The following is a 24157-nucleotide window of genomic DNA, read 5'->3' on the forward strand; positions in this document are numbered from 1 at the left end:
TTGGCAGGTCTCTCTTCTGACATAAAAATGTCTTGCTTGGTGTATTGCTTTTTCCAACTTTCTTGTTGCAGTTTGCCTTATAATTCTGCCAAAAAAAAAAATCACCCCCCCATCTTTGCTGAATCAATCAATCTGCTGTTGTCAGCAACTAGCATTCCAAGTTCTATCACACTGCAAACTGGTGCTTCAACTTGTTCTTGGTTTTCTCACCACACAGCATATCATGTGATCTTAAGATGGGTAAGTTAAATGCTAAGACCCTTGGAATCTGTCCTAACAAAGTTTATGTAAGAACAAAATTATTATTATTATTGATTATTCAATTGTTTTAAACCATGTACTACTTTTAAGGGAAAAGAGGAAAACAAGAGGGGAAATAAATCCAGTGAAATCTTCCAAACAGATATAAACAACACAGCTCAAACAAGAGGCAATCCTGAATTAAAGGACTGTGATCTACCTGCCCCCAAGTGGCTGCTACCTAGAGCAGTGTGGGAGACAGGATGGCCTAAGACTTAGTGTGAGAGAGGGGACCCCTCCCACCATTCACCATCATTCAGGATATTAAATGTGATGGAGCTTCCGAAGCCACTTCACACTTATGAACACAGGAAAAAAAAAAAAGCTGACACAAGAGATGCAAAACGAAACAAGTTTATTTTCTGCAATTATTTCTGTAAATTACAAAGACGAAAGACTAAACTACAGCATATAACTTTTCAATATTTAACCAGAGTACTTGTAATAAATATGCATCCTGAAACAAGATAAAGGGCTACATACATTTTGTCAGGCATCCTACAAAATGTCTCAAGTTTTATACTCTGCAGCATTCTGTGCAAGGGTGAGGGAGGGGTGGCAGAATGAGGGGGGTGGGGATTGTTTTGTATTTTCTTAAGTGTTGTGACAAAAAGTCCTTTCACATTTCTTCGGAGCATATTTGGAATTGCTGCACTATAATTAAAACAACACCACCAAGCTTAAAGCCATTTTTGTTTTGCTGTCATTGGTTCTCATCCAGTACAAATGAACACATCTTCCAGTTGAGCCAAGCACCCTTGGAGCCAGGCAGCCCTGTGGTACACATGGGCCCTGTTGGAAGAGGCCTCCACTTTCAGCTATTGACTAAAAGTGGAGTCTTCTATTTATCTCCCTCAAGATCAATACAATAAGACAAGCTGCAAGCAAGTTAGAAACACTTTCTGAATAACCTAAAAGTAAAGTGAACAGAAGTACCCCTCCCCCCAAGACTTTCACTCTGCACCATTTTACCACATCAGGATTTTATTTCAAAGTTGAAAAACTGACTGATACTAATAATAAGCCTTAAAGAGGTAACTGATGGCCACTTGTAGAGTGGGGACATTCCAAAATATTCAATCAGTAAAAAAGAGAATCGATTATATTTAGAAATGTACTACGAGTCTGGAGAAGACAGTGGCAGCAAGTTTGAGGGGAGACTGGTTCATGTTGAGCTGAAAACCTGGAGGGAAAAATGTTTTATAGGAGGCAAGCACGGTTACCTAAAAATATTTCGTTCATATAATCTAGTGTAATTTTACTTATTTAGGGGTTGAGATAGGAAAACCTCTTTAGGAGCCAATAAAAATACTATAGAGAAAAAAAACACTTTAAAAAATTGAGGTTAGGAACTATGAGGCATTACTTTTGGCTGTAAACACACAGTTTACTGTCCCTTGTTGAAATACAAATATTTGGATTTCCTGAGCTTCATGGATAATAGCAGGAGGCAAGTTTGCATAGAAAATTTGCAATATGTCAATGATTTACTTAAAAAAGGAAAGATCCCTTAAAGGACAGTTTGCTTTTATTTTTAGATTTCATATTTTAGTGAGCAGTACTCATCAAGTTATAAAGTGATTAGCAGGGTGATAAGATGTATGGCAGCTTGGGGAAAAATGAGAGTATAGTTTTTTTAAAAAATCCACAGGATTATCATGATAAAGGGTAGGCATAGCTAATGTCCTAATAATTTGGCCAGAGATGAAATCACGTTTTGGGATTGGAAGCCAAAGGCAAAAAGAGCTCTCCTGTGCTAATGACACAGCAGAAGGGCAGGCACTGAAGCAGCTGTCAGTCACTTCATGGTAAGCTCAGCAGATCACTTGATACTTGTGAAGCCGTTCACCCACCAAGGAGGGTGGCCAACATCAGGACCAGACCCCTGGGTATGGCAGGTCCCAGCTATGGAATCTCAAAGGATGTCAGGGACATTTCCCTCTGCTGGTGTGAAGTCTCTAAGCGGTTCTGAAGAGGGCCTCTTCTCCTGAGAGTAGTCCTCAGAAACCTTTAGAAGGAAAGAAGCTATGCTACATCACAGTGCATACCACGAATAAGAACAATGGCAGTGGTCGCCAACAACTGGATCTAACACAAAGCTAGACAACAAGGGGTACTGTCCTGCCAAGCAATCCACTTTTACTTCTTCTGGGACTGGTTTTTACACATGGTCAGGATTTGCTTCAGGACTTTCTGGACATCTTCATCCATCTGGCCCTAGGAAATTCACAAAAGACATTCATTAGAACCTCCATGAAGTCATAACACCCATTTTCCTGGGGAATGAGATGGCAGGCTGTGATGAAGTCTTCAGTTTATTCCCTCTAACTTTCAGGAGAATATCATTCATTCCTATCATTTCCTACAAGTTTGTGAGGGCCTGAGTCAAACTGAGGGTACTATGAATCTTAGTCTGTCAAAGCCTACCAAAGAGGGATGGGGTACCTGAAGTCAGTTGTTAATGTGAGCCTCGCCAGACAGAGCATCAACAAATAGAGAGGAAAGGAAGTATTGAGTGCTCTGATAATACAAAACCTGGGTCTTCCTAATGAGGCACAGCAGCCCCATCTTCTCAATATATGATGAGGCTGTTCCTAGTAAACAGCACAAAGCTCTGGACACAAAATCCAAAACAAAGCACAAGCTTTTCAAATGGAAGCATCTCCCCTCATTCTTGTTCATTCTACTCATTGAATGGTGGGAATTTTGGCAGCATCTGCTACTGTATTTCTTTAGGATGTCCAGACATTGCACCGTACCTGCACAGCATACAGAAGATGCATTCTATAAACTGATATGACCTCCTGGTGTTGTTTCTTGCATTCCTAGAGAGAGATAATTGGATGTGATTGGCAAGCTTAGATCATTAAAGAACAGAAACACATTATTCAGAGAAAGCTCCCCTGATTCTATACAACTGCTTTATTCTACTATATGCTGGCATATGAATCTTCTAAAATTGCTGACATCATTCAATACTGCAGTTCTGATTACATGTCACCTTCTCATTCACTTCAGTGACAATCACCTGCAGTTCAGAATCTACCCCACATTCCACAGGAATGGTGGAAAGGATTAAGAGTTGACAAAGGTCATCTGAGTGACACATTCAATTCTGAGTAATGGGGAGTCATTATTCATCGCTTCAAGATTCAGCATAAGGCTCACCTCCTGTGGAAGCTTTCTATGATTCTTACAGGCGGGGTAGACACTTTTCCTCTGTGTGTCATTGCATGTCAGTGGATGCTCACTATATTCCTATGTTTTGGGTATGAATCCCACGAAGCAAGGGCTGTGTCTTGCTCATTTGTATAACCTTGATATCATATGCAATACTTAAACAAGAGCTCGATAAACACAGGCTGAAGGATCTTTAGAATCTGAAATAACCATTTTATAAGGAGAATGACCTGCATAATACAGTAAGAACCATCTTCTCCAAATTATTCCGCCAAATTATTCTGCTAAAGCTCTTAACACCGAAGAGCTAGGATTCTACTTTGAGCCCAACCAGAGTAAGAAATGTAGAAAACAGAATTCATTAGAATTTAGTTTATACTGAAGAACTTACTTGATGTATGTCTGTCTGTAAATGCAAACTGTAGATAAGATAAACCTTAACTTGTATAAAAAAAATGTCATTCCCTTGCCTCATTAATTATCTTACAGACACTTAAGTAAGCTAAATAATGGCTGTCCAAAGGTGATCACATACTAAGTCTTAGCATTTGTAAATGTGGCCTTATATGGTATAAAGGATCTTTGCAGATATTATTCAAGATTTAGAGATGGAATGAGAGATTATCATAGATTGAGCAGGCTTCAAATGCTATCATAAGGATCTTTATAAAAGCACTACAAGTAAGGCAGAGGGAAGAACTGGGAATATAGATGCAGAAGTTGAAATGATATCCCTGAAATTGACAGGGGCCATAACCCAGGAAAGAAGGTGGCCTGTAGAAGCTAGAAAGTTAAGGAGAGAACACAATGAACAAACACAAAAACAAACATAAAAAAGTTAAGATTTTTCCCTTAGAGATGTGAAGGGTAAACAAAAGGAGGAGGCTGCAATGCCTGGTAAGAAATGTACGCATTATCCTGCCCATGTAATTGTAACCCCTCTGTACAGTATCTTCACAAATAAAAAAAAAAAAAAGATTTTTCCCTTAAAGCTTCCAGAAGGAACCAAGTCAATATCCTCACCTTACTCTAGTAAGCCCTTAAGTAAACCCTTTAGTAAAATCCATTTCAGACTTCCAATCTTGAGAAACCTAAGATAATAAATGCATGTGGCTTTAATCCAAGTTTGCAGTGATTTATTACAACACCCACAGGAAACAACAGAGAGGAAAGGGCTTTCTTGGGTCAGTAAGACTGTCTGAGAAGCTGCTTCAAATATGTAGATACACAATCGCAAAGAGCATGATCCCTGTAAGCAAAATGCCCTCACTATTACCAGAGACAGAGAAAGACCACTCTGGAAAAATAAGGAGGTGTGAAATGGGAGTGGGTAGATGCCATGTCAGCAGGTGTGTGACCAGCAGCTCGATTCCCTCCTTCCCAGCAGTGCATTAACCCACCTCAAGTACAGAGGACACCTGGCAATCCCACCAGTATTTTTTTTTTTCATTTGTCCTCACCAGAGCAGTCCTCAGTCGGCTGCTCACTGAAGCCTAACCCTCCTTTAGGCTAAGCATCCTTCCCATGGTCATCTAGGCTGGAATGTCATCTCCCTCAGCCTCCCCCCAAACTAGGCAGTAGAAAGAAATCCACTCACGACCAGCTGTGTCTGAAGCTGCTTGACCTGCTGTTGCAGTGTGTCCAGCTGCTGGCTCTGTCTTTTGGAGGAGCTGGTTGAGTAGGAGAGCTGAGACAGGCTGTTCAGGGCCTCCTTCAATTTGCTGACTTCTTTTGACATCTCATTTATCTAGTGCATGGGGGAAAAATTGGTATCAATAGGCACTACTGTGTCTACAGAAGCAAAATTCCAGAGATTTCTAGGCCTTCAACATAAGTCATTTCTATCTGCTTTTAGGACTTGAGAAACTAGAAGAATTCTCTTATTTTTGGTGTGCTTGTTCTGAGACTTTGAACTTAGGGCCCTAGGCCACCATCCCTTAGTGTTTTGGCTCAAGGCTAGCACTCTACCACTAGAGCAACAAAAACACTGTGGATTTTGGTCAGTTATTGGAGTCTCAAGGACTTTCCTGCCTGAGTTGAGTAGGCTGAAATCTCACCCTCTTGAGTAGCTAGGATTAAAGGTGTGAGTGAGCCATTGGTGCCCAGCTACTCTACTCTACTTTCTCTTCTCTCCTCTCTCCTTACCCACCTCTCTCCCATAAGGTGAAATGACATAACCTGGCAAACTAAATCCCTCCAAATCTGATTAAAGGCTCCTCCTGAATTACCTATTTTGATGTATGAAGGTAACAGACACTATGAAATCAGGTTCCTTTACCCTTAAAAGAGGTATTACTGGTTAAAAACTAAGAACAAAATTGAGAACCATTTCTTATTTGAAGATATTTGTCTTGTCCAGTATGGCTGACACAGTGCTGAAATGGACAATCAGGACTAAGTCCTAAGAACCCTGACATCTGGCTATCTTGCTTTTAGTGAATACAAAACCTCCTGTCTTGCTTAGCACTTCTGTTATTCTACACCATCAGCTTTCAAAGCTATTCTTCAAGCACTTTTTTTTTTTTGGTCAGTCATGGGTCTTGAACTCTGGGTGCAGGAACTGTCCCTCAGCTCTTCAGCTCAAGGTTGAGCACTCTACCACTTAAACCACAATACCACTTCTGGTTTTCTGGTGGTTAATTGGAGTCTCAAGGGCTTTCCTGCCTGGGCTGGCTTTGAACCACGATCCTTAGATCTCAGCCTCTTGAGTAGCTAGCATTACAGGCGTGAGCAACGTCAGTGTGGGGGTGGGGGGGAAGGGGAAGGATTGGGATTGGGAGGGGGGAGGCTGGGAAGGGGTGTGAAGGGTAAACAAAGGAGGAGGCTGCAATGCTTGGTAAGAAATGTATGCATTATCCTGCCCATGTAATTGTAACCCCTCTGTACAGTATGTTCACAAATAAAATAAAATTAAAAAAAATAAAAAGTTTTGAGAGAAAACAAAAAAACAAACAAAAAAAAAGGTAAAGATGAATCATGCCCCTGTATTATTCAGCGCTTCCAGTGGCAGGAGACCCGGAATGCAGAGCAGACTCAGTAAGAACCACCCTGAACTTGATCTTCGCTTCCCTCCCATCTCAGGGCCACATCCAGTGCCATCTCCAAACGCCCTGCTCCCCACATTCCTTGGCCAAGCCTTGAGACTTTATAGTATTATCAAAGCTCATAGAATTCACAAACTTTATAGACCATGATAATGACAATTTGTGTTTGTGACTTTAAGTATCACTATTCCATAATACTGTGAAACATGAAATTTATGTATTTACCTCATCTCAATTAAAAAAAAAAAAAGAAAAGAAAAGAGAAAAGGGGTGGGTTAGGAGCCATGGGTGACAATGTTATCAGACACTCTGTATTCATATACTGTTTTGTAGAATGGGCACCTCTTTGTACAACCATTTAAAGATAATACAATTTTAAAAAAATAAAGAAAATGCATTCAGTATATGGCAGTGTGGCAGCTCAATTTCCAACTAACTATTCTTTCTTTGCTTTTGAAATGGGGCCTATGTGGCTCAGCCTGGCTGGCCTTGAACTAACTATCCTGGACACCTCCTGAATAGGCATTACAGTGGCACAACATACTATTCTAAGGACAGATAGTGACAGGCACAGAGCCTGAGCCTTCCTAACAAATCCTGTAAACATCTAGCACAGTGCAAGAGCCTACAACTGAAGAGCCTACAACTTACTGCTAGAAGCTCAACAACAATCGAAATTCACCTACCTTTTTGTCTTTATCCTCCTCTAGTTTTGAAGAGCTTTCAGAAGACCTTTTCATTTCAGCAAGTTCTTCCTGAGCCTGCTGGAATTTCTGCAGTAGGTCATTTACTTCTTGCTCTTTGGCTTTCAAGAGAGTTTGAATGTTTTCCTTTTCCCTTCTCATTTGTGACACCTCACTTCGAACCTGGGCCACCTCTGAATGGACCTTCTCTTTTTCTTTGACTGAATCCTTTAATTTTGCTGCCAACAAACTCACTTCACCTTCTAAGGATGATTGGAGCTTCTCATAAGAAGATTTGGGTACCATCGCATCATTCATTGTGGCTTTCTCTTCCAGGAGCTGTTTCTCCAGCTTTGCTATTTCCACTTCCTTGCTTGCAAGGTGCTCTTTCAGATGGCTGATTTTTTCTTCCATCTCTTTGGCAGTAGTCCGCAGTGTGGTTATCACTTGTAAATGTTCTGTGATGGACACAGAGTTCTCTTTCTGTGCATCCACAAGTTGTTTGAGCTGGGTTAACTCGTTCAACACTTTTGAATACTGAGACTTCATTTCACATAGCGCCTCTTCTGCTTTAGCCCTGGACACATTGGTCACTTGCATCAATTTCTCATGCTCAGCTTTGTGGATATACTCTGCCGTCACATCCTCTAGAGATTTCCTCTTCCTGTAATCCTCCAGCTCAGCCTGAGCTTCCTTGTAGAGCTGGGACAGCTCACTCACCTGTTTATTGAGTTCATCTATCATCCTGTTCATGGCTTCTTTCATGTCTCCAGCTTCATCGCTGGCTTCCTGTGTCACGTGACTTTGTAATGTGTCTTTTAACTTCTTGATTTCTTCTTGGGCCTCTTGGTATTTCTCAAACAAAAATGCTTTCTCTTTATTCATATTCTCAATGACAGAGCAATATGAACTTTTCATTTCCTCATACTCTTCTGCAGGTGGCTTCATCCCTCCACCTTTTTCCCTCTCCACAAGTTTGTCTTCTAACTCTCTCACCTTCTCTTTATTTCTTTCACTTTCTTCCAATGCATTCTGCAGATCTTGCTTTAGCACATCTATCTCATCAGTGATTCCTGCCTCACTAAGAGGTGAATAGCTATCCTCATTCTCATGGGAGAGGAGACCCAGTTTCATCTGCTTCTGTACACTGAGGACCTCTTTCATGGCCTCCTTGTACTTGGTCTGAGTTTCTTTCAGTTTCTGACTGAGGTCAGAGCCATTCTCTGAAATCTCTGTGCTATTCAAGCACACCCGGTCTGCATTTCGAGACTGAAGTTCAGCTTGTAGCTGCTGCTTCTCTGACTCAGAGCTGTCTAATCTCTTCTGCAAGTCTTGCAAAGTCTCTTGTAGTTGCTGGATTCTAGCATCGCTGTCAACAGTGGATTTCCTCAAAGAATGTGCTAAGACTGATGGAGATGATTTGGAGTCTGAGGGAGGGCCTTCACTAGGCTTGCCCAGGGATGGAGCCAGGTCAGTCTGAGTAGAATGAAAAGCATCAAAGCTTAGGTCTGCTTCCACCTCCTTGGATGATTTTGCCTAGAAAGGAATTAGGTATGGTTAGGTGACTGAAACAGAGGAACAAATCTGAATTTTAGTATTGAAAAGCAGTAAGATCTTTCTGCATGTGTATGCTTGCACCAAGAAAAACAATGCTCTGGTACATGAGGGCTAAACCAATTATATCATTCATCACTTACTCATTTATCAGGGCAAATTATTTGTCTATTTTTACCCCCCCCTCCAGTTGTGGGGCTTAAACTCAGGGTCTGGGCACTGTCCCTGTAAGCTCTTCTGCTCAAGGCTAGTGTTCTACCACTTTGAGCCACAGCACCATTCTAGTTTTTGAGTGGTTAATTAGAGATAAGAGTCTCATGGGGACTTCTTTGTCTAGCTTGGTTTTGAACTGGGATCCTGAGATCTTAGCTTCCTGAGTAGCTAGGTTTACAAGTGTGAGAGACCAGCACCAGGCTATTTTATCTTGTTCTTGAGTGGTATTAAGAGTTTGGGTTCAGGGCCTCACTGTAGCTAGGTAGGTACCCTACCACTTGAGATACCTCACCCTTTTTTTTTTTTTGCTTTAGTTACTTTTTGAATAGGATTTCTTATTTATATCTGGGCCAGTCTGGACCACAATTCTCCTATTTACGTTTCCTGCATAGCTGGGATATGGGTGAGCCAGGATGCTGGCAGTGTTTTCAAAGTTTTTCTTTGTTCCACATATCACTCTAGTTGCCCAGGAGGGCAAAGGACAAAGTATAGCTATTGTTTATCAATTTCTTAAGATTGCTAAATGATCAAATTTACTAAATGAACAGCTGATCTATACTGACACATATTTTTAAAGAAATGTAAAGTTCTTATGAATTTTATGTAAATTGTTTATATAGTCTATTAAAAAATTTAAAATATAGTTGACACCATATTGCATGGATATATAATCTAGTATATAATGTATAAGGTACTTTATATATAATACACATATACATAAAATATATAAATATATAATCTACTTTAAGTTACAACATACTTTATATGACTTAGCAATTTACAGAAAGAGATAATGAACAACACTCTAAGAAACAAATACAACTGCAACAGTAACTACATATTGAAAAGGAAGAAACTTATGCAAATATTTAAAACAAAATGCACCTGACTACCCTTGGGAAGACCAACTGCTTGAATCTAAAGAAGAGTTCATGGTAGCAATTTATTCACCTACCTGCAATTTATCTTGTAACTCTTTATTGTGTAAGGTGAGGGAAGCAACTTTTGCTTGCAATAGGACAAGAAGATCTTGCTGGTCAGCTTCAGAACTTACATCTAACAAGCTATCAGCTCCTTAGAAGAGAAAGAAAGCAATCTGAATATTCAAAAGGGGATTAAGCTGTCATTTTACTTCCAACAAACACATCTTCCTCTCGTTTCTCCTCCTAGATCCTCCCCCAGCTGGAGAGAGGAAAGCACTTTTCCGATGCTGCTATTTTCTCACTATGGAATTGCTAGCACAATACAAAATTTAACTGTACAGAAGCCGATTCTGAAAATGGATGTGGTCATATCATTTTTCATTTACTAGATGGTCTTATCTTGATTTTTTTTTCTTTTTTGGTTATTCCTTGTTCCACCTAACTCCCAATTCTATGAATCCTTTCAGAACTATTTCTGTTATCTGGTTAATTTCTTGTCTCTAGTGCTCTAGTTCAGGTGTTTAGCATTTCCTTAGAAACTGCAAAATGGCTTTCCAACAAATCTCTGCTCCTTTCTTTTCTCTATACAAGAATAATAGACTAAAACATATTTGGAATGGATCATTCCTTTGGTTCAAATGTGTTAACTGTTCTTCCTCAAAAAATAATCTCCACATTCTTTTATATGGGCTTAGGTCCCTGTGTCTGGCCCCCACCAAACCTTTTCAGGTTTCAACTCCCTACATCTTTCCTATTTCACGGACTCTTGGTTTCAATTCTATCTCCTATGTTCTCACCATGCATTTAATTCACTTACTGTTTCACTCACATGACTGCCTTTGCTTTATCTCTACTGACATGGATCCAGGTATAACTTTCCTATTTGAAGCATCTGATGACCAGCCTAGCATGACATTAGAATTGCTTCTCTGAATCCCACTGTAATCACTGTTGTTGGCAAACCAAGTGGTTTTTGGTGTGTGTTGTTTCTTTTTAAACACTGTATGGATCATCATGCCCAAAGAGCATCTGAAGCAGTGCTACTCAAATGCTCATTGAGGCAAGGAACTTGTTCCAGATGGAATGCAATGTATTGCTTTCTTCACCTAAAAATCTTCCTAGGCAAGAAATCTCTGCTGGACAAAATGGTGTGCGCAGCTGGATGACATGAGCAACTCATTTTTCACCGCCAGCTAATAGTCTGTAAACTATTCCTATTTTTTTTTAACAGAATAGCTTGTTAAAGTGCCTCATATCAGAAGCAAGCTATTCTGTAAAAAAAATGTTTTACATTAATCCAAATTAAGATTGATGTTTTCATATCTATGTTAAATGGCTGAGAAAATAAAAAATTAACAGAAAAAATAATTAGATCTGTATTATTCAGAGTGTAGTCTACAGACTACAGTACTACATTCTTAGAAATATAATACATCACTAGAAATCTGTTCTTTAAGAGGGTCCTTTTTCTTTCTAAACATTTTTTTTTTAATTGAGATCTGGACTTTCTGTGTAGCCTAGGCTGACCTTGAACTCATGGATCTTAGAAACTTTCAGAAGATAGAATGAATCAAACCTGATTTTGGTTTTGGTAAAGACAATATGATTGTCTATGGTTCCAAAAACACTATCTTTGCGTAAACTTTTATCTCAATTAGACTGTGATGGCATGGTTAGACCTTGTTTAGACCAAGGTGCAGGTTCTTTTTATTTTTCTGCTATGATTTGCTGCTTATCACTATCTGCTGTTAGTGACAGTTTAAAGCATGTAGATGCTGCTCAGAACAGTCATTTTTAAATGCATAAAATACACAGGCTGTGGTAGTCTAAAGATATCAAGATAAATATCAAAATAAAAATGCAGGTCCAATCAATGCCATTAATTTACAGTGGAGATATTATGAATGTCATTTTAATATATCTGCAAAACAGTAAGGTTATCAGAAATTGTTTGTGAATTGTTTCCCTGGTCTTATTATAAGTATTATATTTTTGTCAATCTTTATAAAAAGGAAATGCTAACATTTACTTAAGAGAAAAATGAATATAGAAATGTATTATTATTATTTTTTTACATCTAAACTCAGACACACTTTAAAGTCCACGTTAAGATCTTTACAGTACAGTGCTGCTTGTTCATTGGTTGCTCTGACAAGTGGCAGGCTGGGTCTGACCAGCTCCCTGCTTGGAGGACCAGGCGGGCCTCTGTTCTTGTTCTATGGACATGGTGTAAACACAGTATGATCCAAGGAACAAAATAAGATTCTTCTTTATCTTACCTGTAGTACTGTCACTGAGTCTTTCTTTGTTTTCTTGGATAGAACTAATCTCAGCCTGCAGAAACACAAAAATGACTTAAAAGAATGCTTCTACATGCAGAAGATTACACCAAAACATCAAATAGATTTTTCTCTTTGAGTTTAAAGCCAGCAGAGCTATTAGAAAAACAATAAGAAAGTTCCAAAGCAAAAAGACATTTAAAAGCAAAAATGAACTAAAGTGAAAATTACCTACTAAGATATAATTTCTGAACCCTCAGAAGCTGCAGACAATAATAAATGCTTCAGGAATGTTTCAGAAATGTCATTTAGGGAGTACAGTACAAATATATTTAAATTATAACAATCTTATATAACAGGCTCCTTTACTGATCCTAAATCTGAGGAAGAAAATAATTTTGATAATGAACTCAGACAGTTCTATTTATCTGGCCCATACATTTAAAAATATAAAGTGGCTATTTTTAGCTTCATTATTTTTAGAATTATCTTCTGTTAATATATTGTTACTAATTTTTCTAAGAGAAATGGTAATAAATAAGTCCTGTATGGGAGGAAGGTAACTACAATTTTATAAGCGAATAAAAATTTGGGTGGTCTTAGATTGACAACTGATCTTCCAAACCATTCCTCTAACCCTGCATACCTATCTCCTATCTCTACAGCTTACCTCTGTCCATGAATATCTGTTAATGTTACAAAAAGAAACCTTAGAACTTCAAAGGCAGACCCTCATTTCAAGATTCTCATTTTACAACATAACTTGGCAGAAATGACTGTGTTTCATCTAGATGAGCCACAAATAATGATAAGAGATCACTGTGCTGAAAGGAACTTCTGTAAAAGCCTTAATGTTAGAAATTAAGCAGCTTAGTTTGGCACATGCTTATCTTTACAAAAAATTGCCCTTTCTTTATTCTTTCTTATTTTTCCAAGTACTTAGTTTTTTTCCCCCAAGTCAATGAACTGTTCTAAATTTGCTATCTGGAGGTTCTTTTTTTTTTTGTACTGGTAATTGAACCAAGGATGTTGCGGGTGCTAGACAAGCTCTTTGCCATTGAACTACATTCCAGCTTTAGTTTAAAGGTTCTGACACATGCATATCCATAGGGGGCCCTGTAATCCAGATACAGACTATATTCAGGACCATGCATTTCCTCCTGCCTTGTTATAGTCAGTCCCTGCCCTTGACTCCCCAAGTCACAGACAGCAATTGTTCTCCTCTTCTTTCTTTTTAAAAGTATTAACATCCTCTATAATTTTTATTATTGATATTTTGTCCATTTCAGGCTAAAGATTGTACATACATTTCTCCAATTAATACTTAGGCTTCTTGTTTTTATTTTTGAATGGCATATTTTTCATACTTAATTTTATAATTCTGTATTGACCCTGTGTCCTTCTATCATCCTAAATCAATTTATTCTTACCATGGTGGCGGCTTTCTTAGAATTTTCTACACAAATAATCATGTCACATGACAGTAGTTTTTTTTGTTTCTAGTGATTTTGCTTTTTTAATTTTGATTTTTTTTCTTTTTGTCACTTTAGTACAATAATCAGAATCTCCAGACAATGTTCTACAGCATACATTTGAGTGGTTTTCTATTGTTTTTTCTAAAGCTGCTGTAGGGGAATGTCTTACAAGGAAATTTTTGCAGCTGTCTTGTTTTATTCTTCATATGATTTTCAGATACTTCCATGATGATGCTTGTACTTCACACAGTTCATTCATTCCCTTTTATAGCTGAGAAATATTCCATTATATGGCTATATCTTATGTCTATAAAACTGTATATATTATGTATATCATGATGTTCTGAAATACATATATAATGTACAATGGCTAAACTGAGCTTAGTTGTTTTTTTTTTTTTTGGGTCCTGGCCTGGGCGTTGTCCCTCAGCTCTTCAGCTCAAGGTTAGCGCTCTACCACTTGAGTCACAGCGCCACGTCCGGCTTTTTTTTCTTTTTGCTTATGTGGTGCTGAGGAATCGAACCCAGGGTCTCAGGCATGCAAGGCAAGCGCTCTACCACTGAGCCACCTTCCCAGCCCCCTGAGCTTAGTTTTTATCTCATACAATTATCATTTTCTGTGAGTAGACCACTTAAAATGTACTTGAAATAAATTGAAAAATACAACACATTGTTATAAACTAGTGACTATGTTTACAATATGTTTTTTGAATTTATTCCTTGAGGTATTTCTTTTACTTGGCTCATACCTTTCCACTCCTACCCCTAGAGTAAGACATTCTACTCTCTGCTTCTATGAGTTCAAGTATTTTAGATTCCATCTAAATGGTGTTTGTCTCTTTGTATGAAAAGGCAGCCAATTCTTGTTAGTAAGTATGATTTCTTTTCTATATTATTGTTTCATGGTACCCATACCAGGAAAAATAATCCAAGAGTCCTTCATGGTGAAAAGGTTGTAAACCAATGATTTGGAAGTATGCATTTCTCCAGCTTTGTGCAATTCTAAGCAAGCCTATTACAAATCTTAAAATACAGTAACAAAAATAAACACAGAAAAGAAATACCTTGAATGGCACTTCAGTAAAAAACACTGATTCTTTTCCCGAAAGTGGTGTGGAAGTTATTGATCTTGGAGAAGACACATCACTCAACTTAAAAAACAAAATGAAATTGCTAGTTAAGAACCTAATTTCAAACTTTTACTTTCCACGGCTGACAAACCAACAGTATGAACTTTGCTGTTAAACTAACAATAAGTATTCTTCGCTTAATAAATTCTGGGTAAACATCTTCAAGTCTTTCCAGCTACTTCAAATATTTTTGAAAGTTTGCAGAGTATAACTAAGTAAACTTATTCCTATATTAACGATTTTTAAATCTATAAAATTCCTCTTGCAGGTTGAGAATATTTAACATGTTCTTAAAATTATCAGATGAGACATTCCTGTCTACTACTTAAAAATGGATTCTTTCCCTATGACCTATGTTTTTCATAAAAATAAATCCTAATCTGTTTAAACTTGCTACCTTATATTTCTGAGTTTCCTTTTTTACTACAAGCTCAGAAATAAAAACTAGTTTTACTACTAGCTGATCATAAATGTAATTAGAGAGGCAAATACATTTTAGCCATGTTTTAAATAACCAACTAAAGTATATTTTCATCTTAACTACCTCTCCTCTCCCTCCCCCTGCCCCTTACTAGAACTGTTAATATGAGGACCTAATACTGGTCCTGAGCTTATTATCTTAAGGGGAGCATGCCTGTCATAAGATCTTGAGATATTTCCATGAGGCTTTAAAAAATATAAACTGCACGATTCTACAGTTTTAGAAGAGATTAAAAACACACACATTATTTCCATCCTAATAAAATTCTAACGCAATTTGTAAATTTGCTTTTTTGTTTGTTTGTAGTGCCTGGGATCTATTCCTGGGCCTCTTACATTGCTAGGCAAGCGTTCTACCATTGAACTGCATCACCAACCCCACCATTTATAATTTAAAAGTATTACAGGAAATTTTAAGTGTGTACTGAAGGGCCAGGTGAAAACATTTTGTTTTGGCTTAAACACAGAACGACAGCCTTGTTATATGCCGGTTGATCGTTAGCTTGCTTTTGTTTTTACCTGGGTAGGACTGATAGGAGGTGGTGGAGCTTTGCGTTTTTTTGGAGTTCCACTTCTTTCTGAGCTTATTTTAGAGACTTGATCATGCTGAAAGTTATACAGTCCAAGAACGGAGGTGGGTTAGTTAGGTTAGTAAAGTCTCAGCAAGTAGCTTCATCAAACAAATGAGAAAAACCTCAACAGTTCATGCATTTTTTACTTCATGAAAATCTGAAATCTGTTACCAACAAAAAAATAATATGCATGCTCTACATTCTCTCTTAGCAGCCCATATTTTCATAGCAAGAAGATAAAATAAATAGGATAAAATCAGATTAAGTAGATATGGAGGACTAGGAAAGTAGAGCATAAGGAGGTGTCTATCATAACTTAGAATATATTCAGCTTTCCATCTTAATACAATGCAGTTTACTCCTTTAAAAAATGTAAACCTAAAAGGGAAGCCCATTTCCTAGATAAAATTTTTATGGTTACAGGTCTGTCGTGTTTGTGATATTACCAGTAATTAAAATATTGTTATTCAATCTCAGAGTTTAAATCTCATCAAATGTTTTTCACAAAGGTAGGAATTATTAGTATATTTCAGAAAAGGATAACAATATATAAGTAGTAAGTTTCTAGTTACATGCTTTGGAAATAAATCATTAAGAAAATATTTGTTGCCTTATAACTATGGATTATGTATGCCAAGGATATTTGAGTCTAAGTTTTTTGACATTAGTACATGTATCATGTTACTAATAAAATACAGTTAGATCTGAACATTTTCAAATTCCCACAACAAAAGATTAAAACAAACAAACAATCACCATCCCCTAACATAAATACCTGCTTTGGTTTCACTGGGGTCTTTAAATCTAAAGAAGAAAAAGTGACAAAAGAACTATAAGAACCATTATGACTCATATCTCTTATCTACTTTGGGTGGACACAGGGATACAGGGACATGGACATGGACACACACACACACACACACACACACACACACACACACACACACACACACATACACGTCCCACTTAACACTTCATTTTTCCTCAAGGATATGTCTAAAAGAATAATAAAACATATCATATTGCATACATTCCTTTATCCTTTGGGGAAAATGGAGTGCATAAAAATTTAAAACAACATTGGCTATTTTCTTTCACATACCAGCATCCTGAGAGATTTTTGATAATAGAAGGCTTTGAATTCCTGCATTTTCTGAGAGTTTGGAATAATGTAAGGCATTGTGTCCAAGAGAATCTACAAGGTTTAGGTCTGCACCCTTTTTAATTAAGGCTTCCACAGTGTGTGAGCTGCCAATCTCACAAGCCAGCATGAGAGCAGTCCTAAAGAAAAAAGAAGACATAAGAATCAGTACTGAAAACCCACTATGAAAACTCTTTCCTAGGAAATCATTTGCCTAGAGATGGGAAAAAAAAGATTAAGTGCAGTTAAACCTTTACTACATGTAATCTTCCCAAGAATTCAAAATGAAATGCCATCAAGAAGAAAGTAGTGGCTGCTGCTTTTAAAGCTTCAAGTTATATCAAAATGTTGAATCATAACAATTACATAAACACAATCTTCCAAAATATTTGATATAGAATGATGGATCTTCTTGTAACTGGCACACATCTTAAACCTTCTTTCTCCTCAAGTATTTTAAAGAGCTTAAACATTGTTAAGACATTTTTTTAAAAAGGAATCAATAGTTCATTTCTATTTTGGTTTGCATGAAAGTCATGGGAAGTGGTTCACTCACTGAACTATTTTTTTGGGGGGGAGGGGTCGGTCTTGGGGCCTGTACTCTGGCCTGGATGCTGTCCCTCAGCTCTTCAGCTCAAGGCTAGTGCTCTACCACTTGGGCCACAGCACCCACTTCTGGCTTTTTCTGCTTATATGGTGCTGAGGAATCGAACCCAGGGCCTCATGCATACAAGGCAAGCACTCTACCACTGAGCCACCTTCCCAGCCCCTCAATGCACTATTCAAGAGTACTATCAGAGTCATTCAAACATGATGTCATAGAGGTTTGGCAGAAATTGCTTTTAAGTTGAAACAAACTTGATTACTAATAAAGGTAGAAAATTAAAAAGGAGAAAGATTGAAAATACTTGATATCATCTAAAATACAGCTGTGATAAGACAGAAAATAGAATATGAGTCTCTGAGGTGATATGATTTCTGAGTACCTTCCATTTTTGTCCCTGGAATTGACATCTGCTCCATGATCCAGGAGAAAACGACAGACTTCACTGTGGCCATTTTGTACTGCAAGAAGCAGTGGTATATTCCCATCCTAGGAGACAAGTTCACATTTAGATTTTAACTCCAATACCAAGTAGCAGAATTACAAAGGCCAGTTCTTTCCACATCCTCCTGCTATCCACCTTACACTGCTGGTCTTAGATTTAACTCATCATTATACACTGTGTCCCTTAGAGCCACTATTATATCTTAGCACAACTCTTTACTTTTCCTACAAGTTTATCTTTCCCTACAAGTCTCAGCCTGTTAGGCTGTTTACTTCTTTAGCTCTCACAAAATATGAATAGTTAAGGAGAAAGTATGTCCAGGCTGAAGGCAAGTATATCATGTGTACTAAGACAACATGCTGGAAATAATGGACTCATCACACCATTCTACCCTTCTCTTTCCAGGATGCACACATACCTTTTCATAATTGTACTAGATATTAAAACATACTAGAAGAGTCTATTAGTAACACAAGTCATGATAAAGAAATGGATAAAAAAATTAATTGATTCAACAGAACATGACAGTTAAAAATCTCTTTGTGGGGGAATGAAAATTAGATCCTGACATACAAAATGTCAGGTAGATTAAGAATATAAACTGTTAAATACAGAATATTTAATGAGAGAGGACTTGGAAGAACATAAAGGTAAGAATTTCTAGCCAGGCGCTGGTGGCTCATGCCTATAATCCTAGCTACTCAGGAGCTACACGTTCAAAGCTAGCCCAGCAAGAAAGTCTGTGAAATTCATCTCCAATTAACTACCAGAAAACCAGAAGTGGCACTGTTACTGAAGGCAGAGCACTAGCCTTACTGAAAGAGCTCAGGGACAGCACCTGGACCCTGAAAATATCCAAGATTAACCAGAAAATATTCAAGATTATCACATGGGGTATAGAAGAAAAACAACAGATTTTCTATTTATACTTATTTATTTTTACAAATCAAGAGGTTTTATTCCTATCATGGTTGATGACAGAATACATGTAGTCCTCAGAAATGTATAAGAAGTTCCTACTATAAAATGTTTTAGTGACCAATGAGGATTAATAAATACATGAAACCATGTGACAGAAAGAGAATCTAGGAATTTTGCCAGTTACTTAGGTGGCTAGAGTCTTAGCGACTCTCACAAGTTCTCTACAGTGCTCAGTGTCCATTTCTCCTTCTAGTGCCCACCTTGCACTTACCAAGTCCTTGAGGTTTATAGGGCTCTTGTGCTCACAGAGGACCTGCACAGCCTGAAGGCAGCCCTGCGCCGCTGAGAAAGGAAACACAAACACCACTCCAGTCACAAAGCTTTTGTCACAACCAGGGCATCACACAGTTTTAGGAAGGAAAAGTTCATAGCCTGCCCACACAGCATACACTCACTGAAGCACTGAAAAGAAACAGCACTAGCAAGGCTAAGTACAAGGCACTGGAAAACAGTGCTTAATTTCAGTGTTATTCACAACTACAGCCACTGGCTGCCAGTTGCCTTCAGGCAAACATTTGGCTTAGCTTTTCATAGGATTTAGCTTTTCCCCAACTAGTAACCAAAGTCCTAGAGTGCAGTGTCAACATTTGTCTGTTGGAGTTTTGTGTCAGATAGCAAAGCAAGAGGCCTATCATGTTCATCATGATGCCCCAAATGCATCACACATTATCTGGAATGTACAAGTGCTTTTGACTAACCCTTAAAAAGAAACTTCAAACACAGCTAAAATGTGTGTGTGTGTGTGTGTGTGTGTGCATGTGTATGTATGACCTCTTGCACGCAAAATACATGTCCCTCCATGAGCCATACCCTCAGTCCTAGTTAAATACATTACCATGGTAACTTTTACTGATTGCCTACAAGCAATTAATGAATTGTAGGTATGCTCCTTGATAAAATTCTGCATGTTTTATAAATGTAGTAAAATGGGAACATCTAAGGGTAATGACAGAAATCAACCCCAGAAAGACTCCTGTAAATTGAATGGCTTGAATAAAGAAAATGAAATATTCATTTCTCATGGAAGAAGACAAATGAGAGAATGCAAGGTAATTACCTGCATAATGTAAAGCGGTTTTCCCACAGCTATCAACATTTTCAGCTGGGCATTTGGACTAGAAGGCAAAAGCACGTATATTAAAGTACCTGCACAAATTCTATTTCATTCATTTTTTATTGCAAAGTATGAAGTAATTTAACAGGAAACACATACACATAATTAAGTCCAACTGCTATGTTCTAACTGCTATGCTCTTGAGGGAAAGAGACCCATGGGTAAATAATCATGAGACAAACAAGCTGTCACCCCATTGGCTGTTTTGGCTGTTCATACCTCCCTTATCTCAGGAGTCCATCATTATTGGATAAACCCTAGTTAATAAGATGCTCTGGGATGTCTCAAGAATCAACTATATATGGATCATTCTTAAAATCCTAGCTACTCAGAAGACAAAGACCTAGAGGATTATGGATCAAAACCAGCCCAGGCAGAAAAGTCTACAAGATCCATCTCCAATTAGCTAACTGGACGAGGCACGATAACACCAGCTGTCAGCAAGAAAGCCAAGCAGGATTACAAGGCTGAATTCAGGCCAAGAAACCAGCACCAGAAAAAAAAAACCAAAACCAAAACCAAAACCCCACAAAAACATACTGAGCTTCCATGGCCTGTACTTCCTAGCTTCTTGGGAGGCTGAGATCTGAAGATCATAGAAGTTGACCCAATCATGGCAGGAAGGTCCATGAGACTCATATCTCCAATTAACCACCAAAAAGCCAAAAGTGAAGCTCAAGTGGTAGAGCACTCCCTAGCCTGGAATGAAAAACCTAAGGAATAATGCCCAGGCTTTGAGTTCAAGCCTCAGTACCAACACCCCCTTACCCCCTCCCCTAAAAAAGGACAAGCAACACAAAAGAGAAGATGAGGAGAGGAGATAGAATGGAGGGGAGAGGAAAGGGTTCTCCATTGTTCTTCCTGGAAACTTTCTTCCTCCTTAATGTATCTCTTCAACTACCATCTTGAAATCTACAAATTAAACTGACTCCCTACCATGGAGTTTAACAGTGAGTATTGTATATTAGCTAGCATGTGCCAGAATTGCTTTCAGTCTCCTAACAATCCAATGTAGATACTTTTATTATTCTTAGATGAGGAAACTGAGACACAAAGAAGCTCACAGTGACTAGCAGAGCCCACATTCTTTTTCAAATGTAACACATGTTGCCTGTGGGCAGCAGCCTTGCCTTGCATGATTCATGCATGATCCTACTGGCTTCTGGTCCACACCCTTTGTACATGCTCCTCTGTCTGCTTGGAATGTTCCCTTTGATACTTGCTGTGCTAGCATCATGGCTTACATATTACCTCCTCCATCTGGCCTTCCCTGCACTGCCACTTCTCAGCCCTGTTTTCCTTCTTAGTCCTGTCCCATTTGTAATGTATAATTAAGTCATTGTTAGAGACACAGAACTCCACCGGGATAGTGAGGTACAGTGCTCCATTGGCCAGTATATACTCAATACTGAAAATCATGCGTGGTGACAAGGAAACACCTGTGATGAAAAGGTTGGTGGGACTAACGCACTCAGGAGAAGAGTCGGTGTGAATTTGTGGAATTCCATGAAGCTCCATTTGTGTTCACTGCCTTGTGGGTACAACTTGAAAATGGTAGGCAGTAGAGAGAGGATCTGTCTCCAGCAGTCAGAAAGAGCAAAGGCCTAAAGAGTCCAAAGAGATCAGTAAAGGCAGAGGGTGGAAGGATGAACAGAGCAGGAGTCAGTGGGGCTGCATTACAGACAGCGAAGGCTACACAGACAAAAGGGAAAACAGATGACTGGAGAGAGAGGCCTGGCACCCAGGGTAAGTATCCCAATGGGAAGACATCAAAAACAGTGCTTTTTAACAACTATCCAGAAAGAAGAACTTGCTCCAACAACTTATAAGCCAGAGAGGTAAGAACAGGCTACCTGAGAGTGAAATGCCTGCCCTTTAGTGGTGAGAAGAATGGAGATCGAGTTACTACTTACCAAGTGTTGGCCTAATTTTAGAACAGCACAAGGAACTGTTTAAAGGCTTCAAAGATTCCAGAGAAAAACCAATCCATTTGCATAACCAGATATAAAATTACATTAGAGGCTAGAATATCTGGTCCTAGCCCACAAAGACTTCCAGGCTTGTCAGGTTAAATCTTCCTTAAAATCAGAGCCAGATGCAAGGTCTGAACAGCCAAGCCAGGATGGGAATAGAGATTGAAAACACACACACAAAAATGAAGAACAAACAACTAAAAATGGAGATAAACCTGAGGGTGTAGATGGCACTGCATCTTATTTGAGCAAGAAAGGAGTGATTTGTATTTATTCCAAGTCTGTGACTGAAGGAAGCAGGTAAGCAGAGCTCTGTTAACTGTCTTCACTGGGAAGCCTCTGAATGTAGTATCATAGAGAGTGATCTATTTTTCTTGAGTTTTGCTTGGAAGACCTGTGAAGGTTAACCATTCTTGGAACTGGCAGTGCATCGTGTAATGCAAGACATGAAGCTGTGATCAACAGAGTGGGACAAGCTAAAGAATGTGACCACATTTCTGCATTCGACTTTCAAAAGCCAAATGAAAACAAGATGCTGGGTCCCCAGCAGTGCTGGCGAAGGCCAAGACAACAGCTTGACAGAACAGACAGTACTCCAAACACGGACTTTATTGCTTGGGTACTGTTCCTGAAAACAGCCAGCTTGCATTTTGACTGGCAACAGCTGGACAGTACTGTAGCATGGCTCTGGAGGGTCATGATGAAAACTGCATCTTTATAAATTTAGGGAAGTCATTACCTTAGGAGGGAATCATTATAAACTTCCCGGCAAGTTTATCAAACCAGGGAGCTCATTCAAAATTATAAAGAAGAATAAAACCAAGCACTTTTACAGGAACCAAGAAGGAAAATTAAAAAAGCTCATCAAGTTGCATACAAGGAAATAATGCTGAAACTTTACGCTGGAAGAGCTGCTTTATATTAAGCATTTACTGAAAGCAAATGCTAGCACACTGGAGATCCACTGTGGAATGGATTTTCCAACACGGAGAAAAGATTCTGCAAAAGCTAACTACATAGAGGATAGAAGTCCTTCAGAAAAGAAGTAAAAATTAAATAAAGCGGGGGGGAGGGAAAGTACTAGGAAGACATACACTAATTTGTGTGTGTATCTGTGTGTCTCTGTTACTCATATTTTCATATTTGAGCTCAGGGCCTCACATGTGCTGGCAAACACTCTGCCTCTTGAGCCATGCCTCAGATAGGGTCTTACATTTTTACTAAAGGACAAAACAAATCCTCCTACCTATACCTCCTGTGTAGCTGAAATTATAGGCATGAGCCTGTCTAGTTTTTTTTTTTTTTTTTTTTGCTAACTTATGGCCAGGCATGAGTCATTTCAAGTGTCACTCCAATTTTGGGGGGGGGTTAATGGGCAGTGCTGGGGATTGAACTTTGGGCCTTGTGCTTATTTGGACAGGAGTTCTACCACTTGAGCCACACCTTAGGCTCTATTTATGTTGGTTATTTTATGCGAGGTGGGCCTGGGCTCCAATCCTCCTACTTGAGCTTCTCCACGTTGCTTGGGATGACAGGCATACACCACCACACCCTGCCACTGATTAAAAATCTAATGAAGTTTTATGTCCAGGCTGCCTCAAACGGTGATTAAACCACCCCCTAACCCCCATTCCTGACTTCCAAGGAGCTAGGATTACAGGCCAGCATGCCTGGCCTCACTCCAAATTTTGATGAGGAGTCTCCTGCCAATGGACTTGAGATGGAAATAATCCTGCCTTTGGGTATCATTTTAGTAATAAGGATACTCAGCAAACCCGGGATGTGGATAGTATTTTTTTTTAAAGTCTGTGGAGAGAGTTATTTCTTCTTTTACAGATGAAGCTACCTTTAAATTTTAAAAATAGCCGGGCGCTGATGGCTCATGCCTGTAATCCTAGCTACTCAGGAGGCTGAGATCTGAGGATCGCGGTTCAAAGCCAGCCCGGGCAGGAGAGACCGTTGAGACTCCTATCTCCAATAAACGACCAGAAAACCGGAAGTGGCGCTGTAGCTCAAGTGGTAGAGCGCTCGCCTTGAGCTGAAGAGCTGAGGGACAGCGCCCAGGC

General features: G+C 38.8%; 1 protein-coding gene across 1 annotated transcript in view; it reads right to left on the reverse strand.

Moving 5' to 3' along the window:
- Positions 1-2193: 2193 nt before the first annotated feature.
- Rai14 (retinoic acid induced 14) overlaps positions 2194-24157 on the reverse strand; it is a 118516-nt gene continuing 96552 nt past the window's right edge. Inside the window, exons 6-18 of the mRNA XM_013018529.1 lie at positions 20062-20119; positions 19216-19286; positions 17961-18067; positions 16936-17114; positions 16609-16637; positions 15781-15867; positions 14716-14802; positions 12177-12231; positions 9930-10048; positions 7211-8743; positions 5078-5227; positions 3060-3125; positions 2194-2517 (exon numbers count right to left, since the gene is read on the reverse strand). Coding sequence (XP_012873983.1) covers positions 2440-2517; positions 3060-3125; positions 5078-5227; positions 7211-8743; positions 9930-10048; positions 12177-12231; positions 14716-14802; positions 15781-15867; positions 16609-16637; positions 16936-17114; positions 17961-18067; positions 19216-19286; positions 20062-20119 — 2619 coding nt within the window. The 3' untranslated portion in view covers positions 2194-2439. The remainder of the gene's footprint in view (positions 2518-3059; positions 3126-5077; positions 5228-7210; positions 8744-9929; positions 10049-12176; positions 12232-14715; positions 14803-15780; positions 15868-16608; positions 16638-16935; positions 17115-17960; positions 18068-19215; positions 19287-20061; positions 20120-24157) is intronic.

The sequence above is a fragment of the Dipodomys ordii genome, unplaced genomic scaffold (genome assembly GCF_000151885.1).
Source record: "Dipodomys ordii isolate 6190 unplaced genomic scaffold, Dord_2.0 Scaffold41, whole genome shotgun sequence".
Taxonomy (NCBI): Eukaryota; Metazoa; Chordata; class Mammalia; order Rodentia; family Heteromyidae; genus Dipodomys; species Dipodomys ordii.